The 17,486-nt window shown below is 34.7% G+C and overlaps 2 protein-coding genes across 2 annotated transcripts; both read left to right on the top strand.

Annotated features, from left to right (window-relative positions):
- The first annotated feature begins 3,824 nt into the window (after positions 1-3,824).
- On the top strand, positions 3,825-6,280 carry LOC116030487 (pyruvate decarboxylase 1). Its single transcript, XM_031272743.1, has 6 exons — positions 3,825-4,476; positions 4,584-5,145; positions 5,213-5,301; positions 5,393-5,510; positions 5,590-5,778; positions 5,895-6,280. Exons 1-6 carry the CDS (start codon positions 3,872-3,874, stop codon positions 6,063-6,065), a joined length of 1,734 nt encoding a protein of 577 aa, XP_031128603.1. The 5' UTR covers positions 3,825-3,871; the 3' UTR covers positions 6,066-6,280.
- A 2,258-nt stretch (positions 6,281-8,538) lies between these two features.
- On the top strand, positions 8,539-10,530 carry LOC116028703 (GDSL esterase/lipase At1g28610-like). Its single transcript, XM_031270495.1, has 5 exons — positions 8,539-8,867; positions 9,021-9,230; positions 9,389-9,534; positions 9,655-9,934; positions 10,137-10,530. The coding sequence occupies exons 1-5, from the start codon at positions 8,597-8,599 to the stop codon at positions 10,382-10,384; spliced, it is 1,155 nt and encodes a 384-aa protein (XP_031126355.1). The 5' UTR covers positions 8,539-8,596; the 3' UTR covers positions 10,385-10,530.
- Positions 10,531-17,486: the final 6,956 nt, after the last annotated feature.

A 17,486-nucleotide genomic window follows, 5' to 3' on the forward strand; every position in this document is an offset into this window, starting at 1 on the left:
GTGAAAGTAATTTAAGAGTTAATAAATTAGCACAATATGCTTATGCCTTTACAGGTCATTTTACATCTAACCAGCTAAAAATAAATAGTTAATTTGCCAAACACTTTTTATAACCAATTAATATTATCAGTTGGTTAAACCAGCTAACCCAATCAACTAACCCAATCAACTACCAATTATCAACTAATTTAATCCGCTATCAGCTATCTGTCATGTGCCAAACACCCCAACACATTTTTTTCAACCAAGAAAAATGCTTTACAATTCAACATTCTTTTATTTAGTAAGTCATTTAATTGAGTAATATCAATAATGAATTTTGAGGTAAAAATTTGCGGAGAAATAAACATTTTCTTATGAAATAATATAAATGTTTATTATCATAAATAAAAAGAAAAAGTTCAAATATGTCATTAAATTCAATTAAAAGAAATTGCAATTGACTCTGTGGACCAACTAAAATCATGCAATAAAATATCAGGTAGCCTCTCTAATGGAGTTATAGTAACCTTGCTAAGCTATATTATTATTAGGCAAAAACTTGTCTGAGATCGTCTCACCATGAGACGGGTCGGGTCGGGTCGGGTCAATATGCAAATGTAACACTTATATGCACAAATGCCATACTTATATGCTCAAATGCCATACTAATTAGGAATAAAATTTTTGTTACTTATTAGGGTAAATGTAATACTTTTAATGGAAAATACAATACTTTTACATTTCGATTTAAAAGTATTACATTTTTCCTCAAAAGTATTATATTTGCCCTTATAAGTGAGAAGCACTTGTCAACATTACTTATTATGAAAAATGTATTACTGTTTCTCTTATAAGTAACAAAAATTGTATTTTTTATTAGTGTTATATTTGAACATATAAGTGTGAGATTTGCACATATAAGTATGACATTTGCATGGTGCTTTGACCCGACCCGATCAGTCTCACGAATAAGGATCCGTGAGATGGTCTCACAACACAAGTGTGACCCTTATTATTATTATTTATTATTTATTAGATTTCAGCAATGGTGGACAGTGGACCGTGGATGTTGTGCAAGTTATCCAGTTTCCCCGGTAGGACAGTTAGTTGACTTAATAACAACAAATTTTTAAGTTTGATTTCTAGTGAAAAACTATTTATTGAGTTTCTTAATTGGAATCGATTAATTATAAATAACTTATATTGACTTACTCGTTTCATGTAAATCAAAGTTGTAGTAGGATAGGGAGTAGGGAGGGTTGTGGGGTGGTCAACATCAGTGTCCCTCCACAATTGTTCAACACGTTCCGTGTTTATCTGTATATATATATGTATACAATATCTTGTCTGTATCATAATCATCGAATTGAAGCAGCCAGGAAGCTCGTGTTCTCCGTCACATGATAATAAAAAATAAACAAACATAAATCTCGGCGGTGACTTCCAGTATCAAAATTCATTTTCCCCTACGCCACGCCTTCTCAATCTTCTCTACCCAGTACCCATATATCCAGGAAACAAGAAGAAGAAGAAAAAGAAAAAGAATCATCGTATCATATCATGGGTTGCTGTGGAGATGATTGCGAATGTCACCCTTTGGGGTTTCTGTTGGGCCTTCCCTTCGCCTTCGTCTCTCTCCTCCTCTCTCTCGTCGGCGTCGTCATCTGGATCGTCGGGTAATTAATTAAGCCGCCGCTGTAACTTATTTATTTTGCACCTTTTAATTAATTTGATTCATCGAATTGATCATATATATCGGAGAAGATTTGATTTGGTATAATGATATTATATATATATATGCAGGATAGTGCTAAGTTGCATATGTCCGTGTTGTATATGCGTTACGGTGATAGTGGAGATGGCTTTGGGACTCATCAAAGCTCCGTTTTCTGTCATGAAGTGGTTCACTGAGCAGATACCTTGTTGAAATCCCTTTCTTTATTTTATTTTATTTAATTTCTCTCTTCTTTTCCTATTTATTTCTTCTTCTTCTTCTGATCTTCTTGTGGATCTATCCCAACTTACAATATTTATTTTATTTTATCTGTTGTAATTTTTTCCCCCTCTAATTACCATACCATATGTACAATAATGTAGCCATTGATTTTCATGCTTTAATTTCTTGGTGTTTATCATTCCTATAAGTCAAAGGTATTAGATATTATATTCATACAAATTAAAGCTCTGCCCATCACACCCGTTTTGTGAATTGTAATTATTTATAAGTAGCTTTCTTGGAAAATGACAAAATGTCAAGATAAAATTATATAAAACATTATTAAATATATTTATAAATATCAAGGAAACGTTAAATTTTAATACCCTCACGGCCTCACCACATGGCATGGGACAGCATGACAGAGTTTTGGGGAATATGATGGCGTTTGTTCTGTAATTGTAATTCTTCTGATCTGTTGTCCTCGATCTCCACTGGAATGAGGAAATAAAATCTAAAATAAAAAAATATATATTTAATTTTTTTTTCAAGAGATGATGAAATTCTTCAAATTTGTGTTTAATAGTATTTTTAATGTAGTTTCTAAATATATAAATTTATATACTAATATTAAATTTTACATTATGAAAAATTGAATAGAAATTAATTTTAATCAAGTTTTGTTAATCGACACATAAAATGAGACGAAAAAAATAGTTAGTATTAATTTTGAGGCAATATTTTGAGTTCGATCCACTTCCAAGTCCTGTCAAAATAGATTTGAATTCTTTTAAGTGAAAGGGTTAACTTGATATATTGTACACCCTTCTAAGTGAAATGTTTAACTTGATATATTATACACTCTTGTAAATAAAAAATTCAACTTGATATATATTATACACTGAACACGAATAATAGATGAATTAGAGATTAATTCTTAAAATGTATCAAGTTGAAAAAGTTTTTAAATTTTATAACATAAAGATAAAGAGGAGACCCTAAGGCATCAAATTACATCTTAAATTCTTCAATATATAATAATAGTCGATGAAAAAAAAAAACTAATGATGTCATTGCTTGGGTCACTTTAAAGAAATCAAATTGTCACAATACCACACCAGTTTTGGGTTTTATTTATTTATTACTAACAATAATTCCCTGTTTAACTCACCCAGGGTCAACATTGGCTGGGAAAGTACTATTTTTTATTTTTTTTTTTGAATTTCTAGTCATTATTTTTTTTTTCCAGTGTCTAAATTTGAGATTTTTAAATTAATTGTGAATAATGCTTCATTTTTTTCTTTTTTAATTAAGGCATGTGATGGACAATTTTAGCCCAGCAATAAGTTAAAATACGAAATTTTAATATTATAACATAATACAAATAAATGAAATAATCCCAAGATAATAATTTAGTGGTCAGAGAGTTACATTTTAAACTTGCCAACAAAGTGAAGGTTTGAGGTCTAACCTGACCCCCTCTTCATGGCCTAGGCCCTAGGGGCGGTTCCAAGTTTGCCCATATGGAAAGCAACAGAGGTTTTTAATACACAAAAAGTACAAAACCATTGCTGTACAAAACCAAGACTGACCTCTGGTTTCTTCAAAAGAGTTGAATATAAAGCAATTCTTAAAGGTTTTAAATAATGATAAATTGACCTAGTTGTTACAAGTGCAGCCATCAGATGGGTCACGCTTTTGATTTTAGAATATTATTAGTCTAAAGCTTATTGCACTAATATTTTCATCAATCTTAATAAATAAATTTTAATAAAAGTTGCCCCACTCAACTATACTCTCTGGCAAAATCAAGCTGAATATAATCATTGTCAGTAACAGGATGCTATACTGCCCACAGTCTTCAAAACCTGGAATCAGTACAGTATAAAAAGACAAGAACCCCCCCGATTTGGAAGCATAATCAAACTCATTTCTCTTGATTCCAATTAAGATATGGAAGAGTCAAACGGTTCAATCCAGCAGAGCTGCTTGAACGGAACGCTGGGGCGCCACTTGGCTAAGCGGCTAGTCCAGATTGGCGTGAAGGATGTGTTCTCTGTCCCGGGGGACTTCAACTTGACGCTGCTGGATCACCTGATCGCCGAGCCGGAGCTGAGCCTGATCGGCTGCTGTAACGAGCTCAACGCCGGCTACGCCGCGGACGGCTACGCTCGCGCCAACGGGGTGGGCGCGTGTGTGGTCACCTTCACGGTGGGCGGGCTGAGCGTGCTCAACGCCATCGCCGGCGCCTACAGTGAGAATCTGCCAGTGATCTGCATCGTCGGCGGCCCCAATTCCAACGACTACGGCACTAACCGGATCTTGCACCACACCATCGGCCTGCCGGATTTCTCCCAGGAGCTTCGGTGTTTTCAGACCGTCACTTGCTCTCAGGCCGTGGTGAATAACTTGGAAGACGCTCATGAGTTGATAGACACTGCAATTTCAACTGCTTTGAAGGAAAGCAAGCCAGTGTATATTAGCATCAGCTGCAATTTGCCAGGACTTCATTACCCTACTTTTGCTAGAGACCCTGTCCCATTTTTCCTTGCTCCAAAGTAAGTTACTTTTGCCACTACCTAACAGTTTGTACTTGTAAATCCTGCCTTGTAACATTGTGGTTACCAACTTGGATGGTATTTTCTTATTTTGTATTTTTGTACAGGGTGAGCAACCAATTGGGATTAGAAGCTGCAGTGGAAGCAACTGCAGAGTTCTTGAACAGGGCAGTGAAGCCGGTGATCATCGGCGGTCCAAAGCTAAGAGTGGCCAAGGCACAGAAGGCGTTTATGGAGTTGGCCGACGCGTGTGGCTATCCAATTGCAATTATGCCGTCCGGGAAGGGGCTAGTGCCGGAGCAGCATCCGAACTTCATCGGGACTTTCTGGGGAGCAGTGAGCTCAAGCTACTGTGGGGAGATAGTGGAATCAGCGGACGCTTATGTGTTTATTGGCCCTATCTTCAATGACTATAGCTCGGTTGGGTATTCTCTGCTGATCAAACAAGAGAAGTTGGTTGTAGTCCAGCCAAACCGTGTAACTGTGGGTAATGGCCCTTCGTTCGGGTGGGTTTTCATGGCGGATTTCTTGAATGCCCTGGCTAAGAAGTTGAAGAAGAACAGCACGGCCATGGAGAATTATCGTCGCATATATGTTCCTCCTGGCATTCCTTTAAAGCGGGAGAAGGGCGAACCTCTTAGAGTTAATATACTCTTCAAGCACATTCAGGTGAGTTTTAATTAATTTCTACAAATTTCTTCACAGAATCATCAAACTGAGATTTTGGCATTTTCAGGAAATGTTAAATTCAGACACTGCAGTGATTGCAGAGACAGGAGACTCATGGTTCAACTGTCAGAAGCTCCGTCTCCCTGAGAATTGCGGGTAAACTTAGGTTGAAGCATATATTGTGGCGCCATTGTTTAAAGAGATAGGGTTTTGGATGGTCTTATGAACAGTGAACTTTAATTTGCAGGTATGAATTCCAGATGCAATTTGGATCAATTGGATGGTCTGTGGGTGCGACTCTTGGCTATGCTCAGGCTGCAAAGCAGAAGCGCGTTATTGCCTGCATTGGAGATGGAAGTTTCCAGGTTAGTATTTCATGGCTTCACCATTATTTAAATGCATCACTCTTATTGTAATCCAGCATGAAATTTTCTATGCGTGTAGGTGACAGCTCAAGATATATCAACCATGATGCGGTGTGGACAACGAAGCATCATATTTCTCATCAACAATGGAGGCTACACAATCGAAGTGGAAATTCATGACGGTCCATATAACGTGATCAAGAATTGGGACTACACCGGTCTTGTCGACGCAATTCACAATGGACAGGGCAAATGTTGGACTAAAAAAGTAAGCGTGATTCAATTTATATTTAATATAATGTCAGATTGAGACATCATACCAGACATTATAAGATGAAATCATGAAAGAAACGTAATACTACTCTATATATGATTTTATTATAGGTAAAGACAGAGGAAGAATTGATAGAAGCAATTGCGACAGCGACGAGTACACACAAGGACTCGTTATGTTTCATTGAAGTCATTGTGCACAAAGATGACACAAGCAAAGAGCTATTGGAATGGGGTTCCCGCGTTTCTTCTGCTAATAGTCGCCCCCCTAATCCTCAATAGCAACCCGAAGCTGATGAAAATGTACAGCCCGACCAGACAGTTGGAGTTGATGATCCACCCACACATTATTCGGGCCGTAGAAATAATAATGTTAATTTTACCTTTGCCATTGTTGTTGTGCTGTTCTCTTGTTTCCTAACCAGGAAGTTCAGCCTCCGGAAAATGTAATCCTCTCATTTTTTAGCGGTAGATCGTTCGTTATTTATTTGATCTGATCCCTCTCGTGCTCCAGAATTTGACTAACGTAATCCATTGGCTACAAATTGCTAATAACTAATTGCCAAATAAGACCTATATTTTATTTACAAAACTAACAAGTATTTGAATAAAGATTGAAAGAGTCCTAATCTCTCAAGATGATTGGAGCCAATAAGTGCATTATGTATTGATAAATTAGGAACCATTTTTTTAGTATAAAGTGGAAGTACTTATACATAAAAGGCTAATCTGGTGGTTATATTCAAGCTAATACGCATGGATATGGCAATTAATAGAGATTTGTAGCCTTTGAGGATATGCTAATAAGAGTTATACCATATTGTGTTAGGGTTGATGATCATCTTTCGATTATTTTAATTGAGTGTTTAGATGTGAACTTGTGCATTACTGATGGTCAAATAACTCAGACCTCAAATGATTAAGTGAAATCAGAATAATTTAATATTTGAGTGGTGACGATAATAAGTTGTTTATTAGTATAACAATAATAATAATAACAACAACAATGATGATGATGATTATGAGGGGGCCATATTTAATTATTGTCTTGGAAGCGAAATGATTGTCGAGTTCCTCCATATATTTGTGTTGTATCCCTATTCATCGGGGAATTGTTATTCCATGGCCCTAAATTATGTATTTTTAGTATTAGAATTGTTAACTTCTAAAATATAAATTGTGTTTCTAAGTCAAAACACATAACAACTCTAGAAGCAAATTTGTAAATAGTAGTATACAAATTGTGATTTTTAAAAAGTTAAATTGTGAACATTCAAAACATTACAAGGTGGATTCGTGTCTACGGAATAATTTGCGTTCATCGGGTAGACTCCAATGTAATTTTTAGAATTTAATCATCCCAATGAGACCCAATAATGTTTTGGGTCAAGAGTCTATAATTATTCGGACTACGTGAAATATAATGAATTGGGCTAGGCACCATTATCTCTTGCCCCCCTCGTCGCCCACTTTATTTTGACTGTGAACATAGTGAGTGAGCCCATTAAGTAAGTGAAAGTTTAATTGTTGGAAATCAGTGGCCCAAATTGAATTGTCAACTCATAGAACAACATTTTTGGATTGGAGAGCTGGAGATGGAGCTGTAACCTGAGAGTAAGAGAGCTGCGATGTTTAGACACTTCGATTAGTTTCTATGTTGTAGGTTTAGGGTCATGCATAAACCCATCCATGTGATCATTCACTGATTCACATGATATGAGCTGGTCCCCATACTATTTTTGTAAATGCCATTATGCCAACAAATAGGTCCCCGCGTGAAACTATCTTTTCATATTTGAAGGCATTGTTCCCCTTTAAACCTTTAATAGTGGACAGTCACAACTCACAGACAAAGAGAGCCTTTATGATATATGCATTTGTATATATATAATTTAACGTTTTAAAAAATTTACATGATTTCATATTTTTTTTTCAACTCAAATTAAATCAGAACACTTTTGAGAATCAATTTCCATTCACATATTATCTATTTTGATCATATAAAATATCAAATTAAACTTCTGACTTACAAAAAATCTGAATCCATTTTAACTTAACCCAATTTAAAAATGGCACTATTTGAAATTATACAAAAAAAAAAAAAAAAAAAAAAAAAAAAAAAAAAAAAGAGAGAAGAATAGTCACTTTAAAGATTGACAACTAAAAAGTATTTGAATAAAGATTGAAAGAGTCCTAATCTCTCAAGATGATTGGAGCCAATTCAAGTACATTATGTATTGATGAATTAGGAACCATTTTCTGGTATAAAGTGGAAGTATTTATACATAAAGGGCTAATCTAGTAGTTATACTCAAGCTAGTATAGCTAATACACATGGATATGACAATTAATAGAGATTTGTAGCTTTGGAGGATATGCTAAGGAGAATGTACCATATTGTGTTAGGGCGGATGATAACCATCTAAATTATCTTTGGGTCATCCTAATTGAGTGTTTGGATGTGAACTTGTGCACTAAATAATGCACCTAAAGAAAAAAAAAAAACTCAAACTTACTTACACTAAATTACCATAATACTACTGATTTTTTTTTTTCATTCTGAACCATTGATTTAGAGAAGATCAATGGTTGAGATTTAACCATATTTTTTACTAATATATATATAATTTAAGTATTTAAGTTAAAAATGGTTAACCATTTTTTTTATTCTGTCTATTAATGAATCTTTTACTAAAATTTGCATACCCTATCCGCCGCTATATAAAAAAACACCTGAGAGTGATTCACTACCAAATACCCAATTAATATAAAATCGATCATATCCTCCTACCCACCTTTCCACTCCCAACATAATGGCGTTTTTATCAGCTTTTCTCAGTTGCATTCTTCTTGTCTCCCTGTCTTCTTCTTCTTCATCTCAGTTTGCAGATAATGGATGCTACACTTCCATTTTTGCATTCGGCGATTCATTGACCGATACTGGAAACTATCTTAGCCTGTGCTTGAAGGGCCTCCAAACCTACGATAGATTCCCCTTCATCGGTCTTCCACCCTATGGAGAAACCTTCTTCGACCGTCCCACCGGCCGCTGCTCCGACGGACGTATCGTTCTAGATTTCATCGGTATTCATATATGCATATTTCTTTATTGGGTTAATTATACTAGAGATCGTTTCTTCATATTTTTCTTTAGTTATTTTTTCAGTTTCAATTGGTTTAATTGGTTTAAGTATTGTTAGCTAGCTACCTATATTAGTTTGATCTACTTGATTGCAGCTGAGCATTACGGGCTTCCGCATGTGCAGCCGTACTTCGGTGGCGAGAAATTAAACCTTGAAGCCGGCGTGAACTTCGCCGTCGCCGGAGTTCCGGCGCTGGATGTTGAGTTCCATCAGGAAAGAGGAATCGATTTTCGTAACAACATATCCATGAGGACTCAACTCAAATGGTTCAAAGATTTGCTCCCTTCTCTCTGCAAAAACTCAAGTAATACATATATTGTTATATTGCACGCTAGGTTTTAAATTAGTAAATGAAAACAAAAATTCACATTATTATATAGGTATATATATAAATAAAATAATCCTTAATTAAATATGTAGGGATATCAATTATTAGAGTGAGATGATTAACAATGGTTTTAGGTTGCAAGGAGAAATTTAAAAGGTCGTTAGTCGTATTTGGACCATTTGGTGGGGACGACTATGCTAACACCATGTTTCAGAAGAGCATAGAGGATGCCCAATCAATCCAGCCTGTAATAGTTGACGCCATCACTTCTGCAATTGAGGTCATTTTTATTGGATCGGAGAATCATATCGATCTTCAATTCTGATCTTGAATTGAGTTCTTTATTGTCACATTATATTATAATTAACATATATATCACATGTTCAATATTATAATGCAGGATCTGATTGAACTAGGAGTGGTGAACTTGATGGTACCAGGAATGCTTGCAGATGGATGCTTAGCAATCACGTTATCATTCTTCTATACTTCCTATAATGCACAAGATTACGACCCAGACACTGGTTGTCTCACTTGGCTGAATAAATTTGATGAAAATCACAACAATCTTCTTCAGACTGCATTAGTAGGCATTCGAGAGCGACACCCCCATGTTTCAATTGTGTATGCGGATTATTATAATGCCAGTTTACAACTTTATCGCTCTTCCGAAACATTCGGTAAGTATCACTTGATTCACACTACCACAATACCGTGACCTAATACAGTGACGCGAAATAAAAATCATTTATCAGTGATAATTTAGTGGCGGTTTTCAAACTGTCACTAATCATATCACAGAAAAACAAAATTTCAACAATGCTATAGTATACTAGTCCAAATAGTGGAGGATATAAATATAGTTTTTTTTTTTTTAAATAGGATTTATAAAGAGGGCACTTAAAGCTTGTTGTGGAGGAGGAGGGCCATACAATTATAACTCCAGCGTACCCTGTGGTTACGCGCCCTCGCATGCGTGTGCTGATCCTTCCTCTTATATCAATTGGGATGGAGCTCACTTAACTGATGAAGCTTACAAATGGATCTCAAAGGGTTTGCTCAATGGCGATTTTACCATTCCTAGTATTAACTCATTGTGTTTGCCATATGAAAACAAAGCCTATGTATGAATATTATTTTATGAAATTAAAACTCAATAGGTATCAATAAAATAAAAATAAATAAATACATAAAACTATATAATAAATATGTGTACTAGTTTTTCTATGTACTTTGCGCGAAAATTTTTGTCCAATATTTAAACTCGATTATTAAATCATTTTGAAATAGATAAAATAATGCATCTGTACAATTTTTTTTTTTATATACATTTTCATCTTGATCCGACTCATTTCAGGAATAAGGATCTATTAATCAAAATAAGGTGACATGATAAACAACTATGATTGCCTCTAAGAATTTAAAATGTTCTTATTTTACCAAATCATTATTATGGGGTATTAATTTCCTCAACTTTAAGCTCATCAGCGACATGATCATCATTAGTTTTCTTTTCTTTGATTTGTGTGTTGTCCTTGAACGAGATTATGCCTTGGATATGATTCTTCTGTGATGAGGACATGGACCCCGAGGATCAGGTGGCCTGATAAGTGCAAAAGATACCACTTTTATAAGGTTATTTGTGGATCATTAAGTGCATAATTCACAGCCCTTATGAATGTTTTAGTCATAATTTGCTTTAGAATGCTTGTTATTGTCATTAGACCCCGTTCCACGCTTGGCTAATTGTTTTGTAGGTAAAAGATGTGCAAAAAAGGCAGGAAATGACAACATTTCAGATAAGTGAAGAACAAACCAAAGTTGGAGCAAAAAATAGGCCAGGACTACAGTGAACGCGCAGTGGACGCGCGTCCACCCATGCGTCCGAAATTATGCTTGCAGAAGTTTGACAGCAGAACAGAGGTCTGCTGTGGACGCGCGCGTCCACCCGGGCGTCCATCAGAACACTTGCAGAAGTTGAAGTCTGGACGCAAATAACGTCGTGGACGCGCCCGTGGACGCGCGTCCACCAGGGCGTCCATCGCGAAAGTGGGCAGTTTTTACAATGTTTAAAAGGGGAATTGAGCCATTTTTGCAGGGGATCCTTGACATTTCAATTTTAGATCAGTTTAGAATATTTCTCTCTCTAGGATTAGCCTAGAGACATTCCCAATCCACTCCACATTGCAATTCTTAGGTTTAGATTAGAATTAGAGAAGAATTCCATTGTTGCAAGATTGAGATCAACATTCAAGTTCAAGTTCAAAGTTCAATTACTAGCTAAGTTTTCCTTTCAATTTCTTGTCATTACTTTTGCATTTTGCTATTTCAATTCCAAGTATGATTAGGTAGATCTTTGTGGATTTGGATTGAGCAATGTTGTATGGATGTTCTTGAGCTTTGAATAGATCAATTAGGTTTTGCAATTGCTTGATTATGAGTTTGATTGTGTGAGTGGTGATCCACTTTGACTCTTGTGTAGGGGTGATCAACCTATATGAGAGGTGTTTGGAGAAGGAGTCTCATCTACGAGAGTAGAGTTACTCCTTAGCCTAGCCTAGCACATTTCTCTCTCACCTTTGAGAAAAGGGAGAAGTGGAAGATAAGAGGCACATAACGTGTTTGACAAAATGCCTCTCCTAGCCTAGTGATCACAAGGATGACATTACGGTCTAAGGAGTGAGTCCATTGACCACGAGAGTGGCGGTGGTGTTGGTGACCTTATCTCATCTTCGTTATCTAAGTGTTGCTAGCCTAATATCTTAGGAAATCAAGGATACCTATATGAGTTGCAAGATCCAAATCCTCCTTTCCAATTGATTGTTTCCAATATTTGTTCCTATTTTCGTTATGTTTCATGTGCATCCCTTACTATGCTTGGGTTAGCTTTTAAACACTAAACACTCTTGTGCTTAATCCCCTTACCGCTTGAATTCCCTCCTTGCCATCCTTTGAGAACGATACTCGGGAACTTCTTCCCGTTTTAACATCTATTTCTTTCCATCCACCGCGAAAACTACAACTCATCATGGCCCCAGGGTTCGAACCCAAAACTTCCAAAATAGCAACACATGTCGCAAACCACAAAGTCACACTATCTCGATCTTGTTTATACTAATTTAAAAGACAGGATGCTCTACTTAACTATATGAAGATCAATAACATCCAAATAGTGGGGGACACGTATATGGACAAGAATGAAAGCTACTCAATGTTGTACATTTGTCAACCATCCGTGAGTTCTTTAACAATATAAATAGGATGTCTTGCTTAGCTTTAAAAATGATCCCTCTGATCACTTACCCCTGATCTAGTGGTATGGGTTTCTAACCTTCAACCCTTATATCAAGATTTAATTTGATCCCCCACGTCTACATTATCATTTGAACTTTGGGTCTATGATTCACATATACGAATATAAAAGGATATGATAATTGTGTAAATTTTAGAGAACAACACTAATAACAGTAAATTAAAATCTAGATGATGAGGTTGAACTTGGAAAGTAGAGAGAAGGATGAGGCAATGGAGCTTGTGTTGTGGCAGGGCATGAAGGTTTGATATGTTATGATAGGTTTTGTATTTAGATGGTGATACCCATGTGTGGGCATGCATTTGATATGTATGGCCCAATGGTCACTTGTGGTGGTGGTGACCACTTTTGGGTCACATGTAAAACTTTGTTTTAGGATGAAATGGAATTGAAGGTTGTTTGTTAAAAAAAAATAATTAAAAATTAAAAATCTACGATATAGTAACATATATTACCATGAAAAAACTAGTATCATTATTAATTCTAAAATCTCATGATTTATATATGTTAGTATGTTACCCACACCTATAACCTATATCAATGATCTGGTTTAAGCGTGCTATCAACTTTCATGACTCATGTAGCTGACTGGTATTGCAGCAATTATATGTATTGTCGGCACGAGCTTTAGCTTGGGGGAAGAATATTATATGTATTCTTAAATAGTGTTACGATTATTAATTAATTTATTACACTCACCAACCACTAAGATTGTCTAATCTGCTTTAGGTATATATATATATAGCTCACCAACTATTACGTTATGAGTAATATTTATATTATGAATCGGTATTTTAGGCACATTAGAATTCCTTCTCTCATAGTAATATTATCATTTACTATTTTTATTTTGATTGAGACTCTTTATATTATTATAAATACTTATCTTCATGTACTTCAAACATTATGGATTGATTAATAATAAAATAATTTGCAGAATTGTTGTTCCCATTTGGTACTCTGCACCATCGCCGCTGCCGACACCACCTCATCTTCTCATACCATCTTTGATATTGTCTATCCAACCACAACCCCAATAAATACATTACAAACAGCCTATCAATTTATCTCCATTAGACATATTTCCTCAAACTACATGTTTTGGAAGACTCAACTTGTTCAATTTCTCTACGGTCAAAGCCTCAGTGGATATGTTGATGGCACGCGCATTACCGTGTCTTTGTGTCTGGCTTCATTTATTAAGGCTATGGATGAGTGTTCCGTTGTAGCTGCGCTTCGAATGAAAGTACCGTTGTAGTCGATCTTGCGATTGAAAATTTGGTCCGTTGAGATTCTTTTATTTTGTCCATGCTCATCTCGACTCTGTCCGATGAAGTTTTGTATGCTGTAGTGGAACATGCCATGTCCAAGGCCCTATGAAGACGTACTATTCAAGTCGTCTTTGGGTCTTCTTCTTGGGCACGATATCTAAGTCTCCATAGTCGGCTGCAGTCTTTGCTTACGAGTGAGTATCTTGGCAAAACTAAGGTTTTAATTGGACTCCCCGAGTACCGCACGATGATCTCTTCATTGACTACTAAAAACTAACAATTGACCGACTGGTGAACACCTTCACCAAGCCATGCACTAACCACTACAATGTTAAATGATCTAAAGGGCAAGCTCTATGTTCTCTCTATAAAACCTTAACCTTAAGGGGACATATTAGGACTCTTTATTCTAAACACAATAGAATTCATTTTCCTCTCCCTGTATTATAAGGAATATTATCGTTTACCATATCTATTGTGACTGAGATTCTTTGTATTCTTATAAATACTTATCTTCATGTAGTACTTAAAACATTATTATGAATTGATCAATAATAAGATAATTCAAAACTATTGTTCGCATCACCTAAAGTCCTAAATGGATTAACCAATTCAAAAAAGAAAAAAAAAAAAAGTTAGTAAGTTCTGTTTTGTTGCTAATCACGTGATACTGAATTTTTACAACCATTTGGGGCCTATTGACTAGTTTGGAGTTAAAACGGTTAATCTTTGTCCGAATATTTTTCAAACAGATCAGATGTCATTATCTTACCAAATTTATTAAAACAATGGTAATCTTTTCATAAATCAAAATTTTAAATTGGAATATATAATTAGAGTAATGAAAGTCATCGCTCATGACGCCTCACCTTCTCATCAATCGCTTTTTAATTAAACTTACATACTCTCTTACCTAACACAATGTAGTTCTACTAAAGATCTTGGAGACAATTGGCATGAAATGACTCTCCCAAATAGAATGTCATAAGTTCTCGTCTCAATAGAGTCAATATTGACTCACTGGACTTTATTAGGTTGAGAAAGTATATATAGATATATACTATATTTAACAGGGTCAATAGTACCTTAAAAAAAATCATGTAATTCTTAGAGTAATAATAGAATTTGAGAAATTCTAAAAGTAAACGATTGACTAGATTGTGACTGATAACAACAAGAAAACATAAGGATAAGGTTAAGTTGATAATAGTCCTACTCTGTCTTATTTTATTAATTAGCGTAGGACTATTAATTAGCGTAATAATAGTCCTATTTATTATTTTGATGGCCGATTTGACTACAAAATATTTAAAGCGCGGCATCACATAGTGGCTATAAATTGAATGATTTTTGTAAACATGGGAATTGGGAAGCATTTTCCTATTTAAAATATTCAAATATTATAAAAATTTAATTTTATGTATAGTTGCTCTTGCTGAAATTACTACTCTTCAATTTTCCTTGCTCTAGCAACTGTGCTCCCTAGATCATGGGAGTTTTTTAGCGTTCTAATTCTTCTTCTTCTATTACAATAAAACTAGTTGAATGTGTGAGCAATCAATGAATTCAATAGTTCAAGTTTTTATTAGCATACCAAACAAGCAATATAATAACCAAAAAACTATAACATATTGAATCCTCATTCAAATGATGAAACTCTTCTAAAAAGGTTGTTATTTACATGTGTTCAAACTTTTAACGATATACTTAAACACCTTAGGTCTATTGAGTTTTATCGGTTTGTGCTAAATAATTTTTTTTTTTTTTTGGGTGTTAGATTGGCCATAACCCAAAACTTTGTGTGTAGGTGTGTGTAAGTATTGAATCAGATAAAAACAAGTCCTTAGGAGAAAATTAAGAATCAATTTTATTTTTAGGAGAACTTTTTTTTTTTTTTTACAAAATTGGTTTTTTGTCCTATAGTTTCAAAATGAATTTCTTAATATACTCAAAATTGTTGAGAGAGCCACTTTTTGATATTCCTGCTAGCTCGAATATGTGGAGTAAAATTCTAAGTGAAGGATTTAGACCGTCAAATCTTGTACAATTCATGTTAATCTATAACCGTCATAAGCAGTGTTATAATCTTTCTTAAACCACGTGCACATATTAAGTACTGTGTGTTAAGCTTAGCCACATATTGTGTGATTTGTGTCTGTTTAGGACATGTGGGATATGATGGTGAGCATTGTTTCATGTCATGTGGTGGTTGTAGTGTCTTGATAGTGAATGAATGAATAAAATTTCATGTAGTCTTTAAGCATGGTCTAATCTGCAATAATGGATATACATTTCATAGATCGATAATTGTGTTAAATAATGTTAGAAAGTGATATTGATAGATTTTGATTACACCATCACTAGTAAAATTACTATTAAAACATTATATCCTGTACTCGTCACATCTTCATTTAATTTTTCAAACTCTCAACTATATATCTCATTTAATATCTTACACCTTACACCTTTCTCTCACTCTCTCTCTCTAAACTAGAAAGTGACGAACCTTAAACTTTAAACATACGCACCTTAAACTTTAAACATAAGCACTAAACTTACTTACGCATCATAAGCTATAAACTTATGCACCTTAAGTTATAAATTTACGCACCTTAATTTTTGAACATAGTTGCTATATAAATTGTGTGATTTTGTAAGCGCGTGGGAACTGGAAAGCATTATTATTTCCGTATTAAAAATATTGAAATATTATAAAAATTTAATTTATGTATAGTTGATCTTGTTATTGAAATTACTACTCGTCAATCTCCCATGCTCTAGCAACTGTATGCTCCCTAGATCATGGGTGTTTTTGAGCATTCTAATTCTTCTTCTTCGCTCTATTACAATAAATCTAGTTGGATGTGTGAACAATTAATGAGTTCAAGAGTTCAAGTTTATATAACATACCAAACAAGCAATATAATGGCCCAAAAACTACTAAAAAGATTGTTATTTACATATGTATTCAAACTTTTAACATTATACTTAAAAGTATTTAAGTAATTTTCACTATCGTTGTCTTTTAATAAATGGTGGTTTAATCCTATTTTGATTTTGCATTTGGAAGAGTGATAAGAATGGCACATGTATAGCTTTGGCCATTCTTTAAATATTCATTTCACAATACTAAAATTTGTTCAATTTATCATCTCAACCACTCTAATTACTAGCAAATTTTAGTTGGTGAGACAATGATATATCTAATAATAATATTAATAATACATTGCAACCCGTACGGGTAGCTCAACTGATTTTTGGGTGATAGATTGTGAACAATGACATAATATCGAGTGTTATTAATTTCAGTATAATTTATCAATACGCTATCATGTCCGGTCTTGTGTAGTGGCATAAGAATAAATGCACTGCAACAATCCATTCCTTGGGACCAAGGCGCCATGCGTCGAGCTATAGAGTCACTATTGCATTATGGCCAACAGGGTCACTGTTTGTAATTGAATGATAAGATTTGATTTGATCATATGCGCCCATACTCAAAAGTTTTTGTCTTTTTCTTTCTTTTTTCTTGTTTATTAATTTTTTGGGCAACTTTTTACGATATCTGGTTATAACTATTTTCTTAACTTACTAAAGCACAAAAAGTGTTTTCTTTGTTTCCATTTATTTAAAAATAAAAATAAAAAT

Source organism: Ipomoea triloba, chromosome 9 (genome assembly GCF_003576645.1).
Source record: "Ipomoea triloba cultivar NCNSP0323 chromosome 9, ASM357664v1".
Lineage (NCBI taxonomy): Eukaryota > Viridiplantae > Streptophyta > Magnoliopsida > Solanales > Convolvulaceae > Ipomoea > Ipomoea triloba.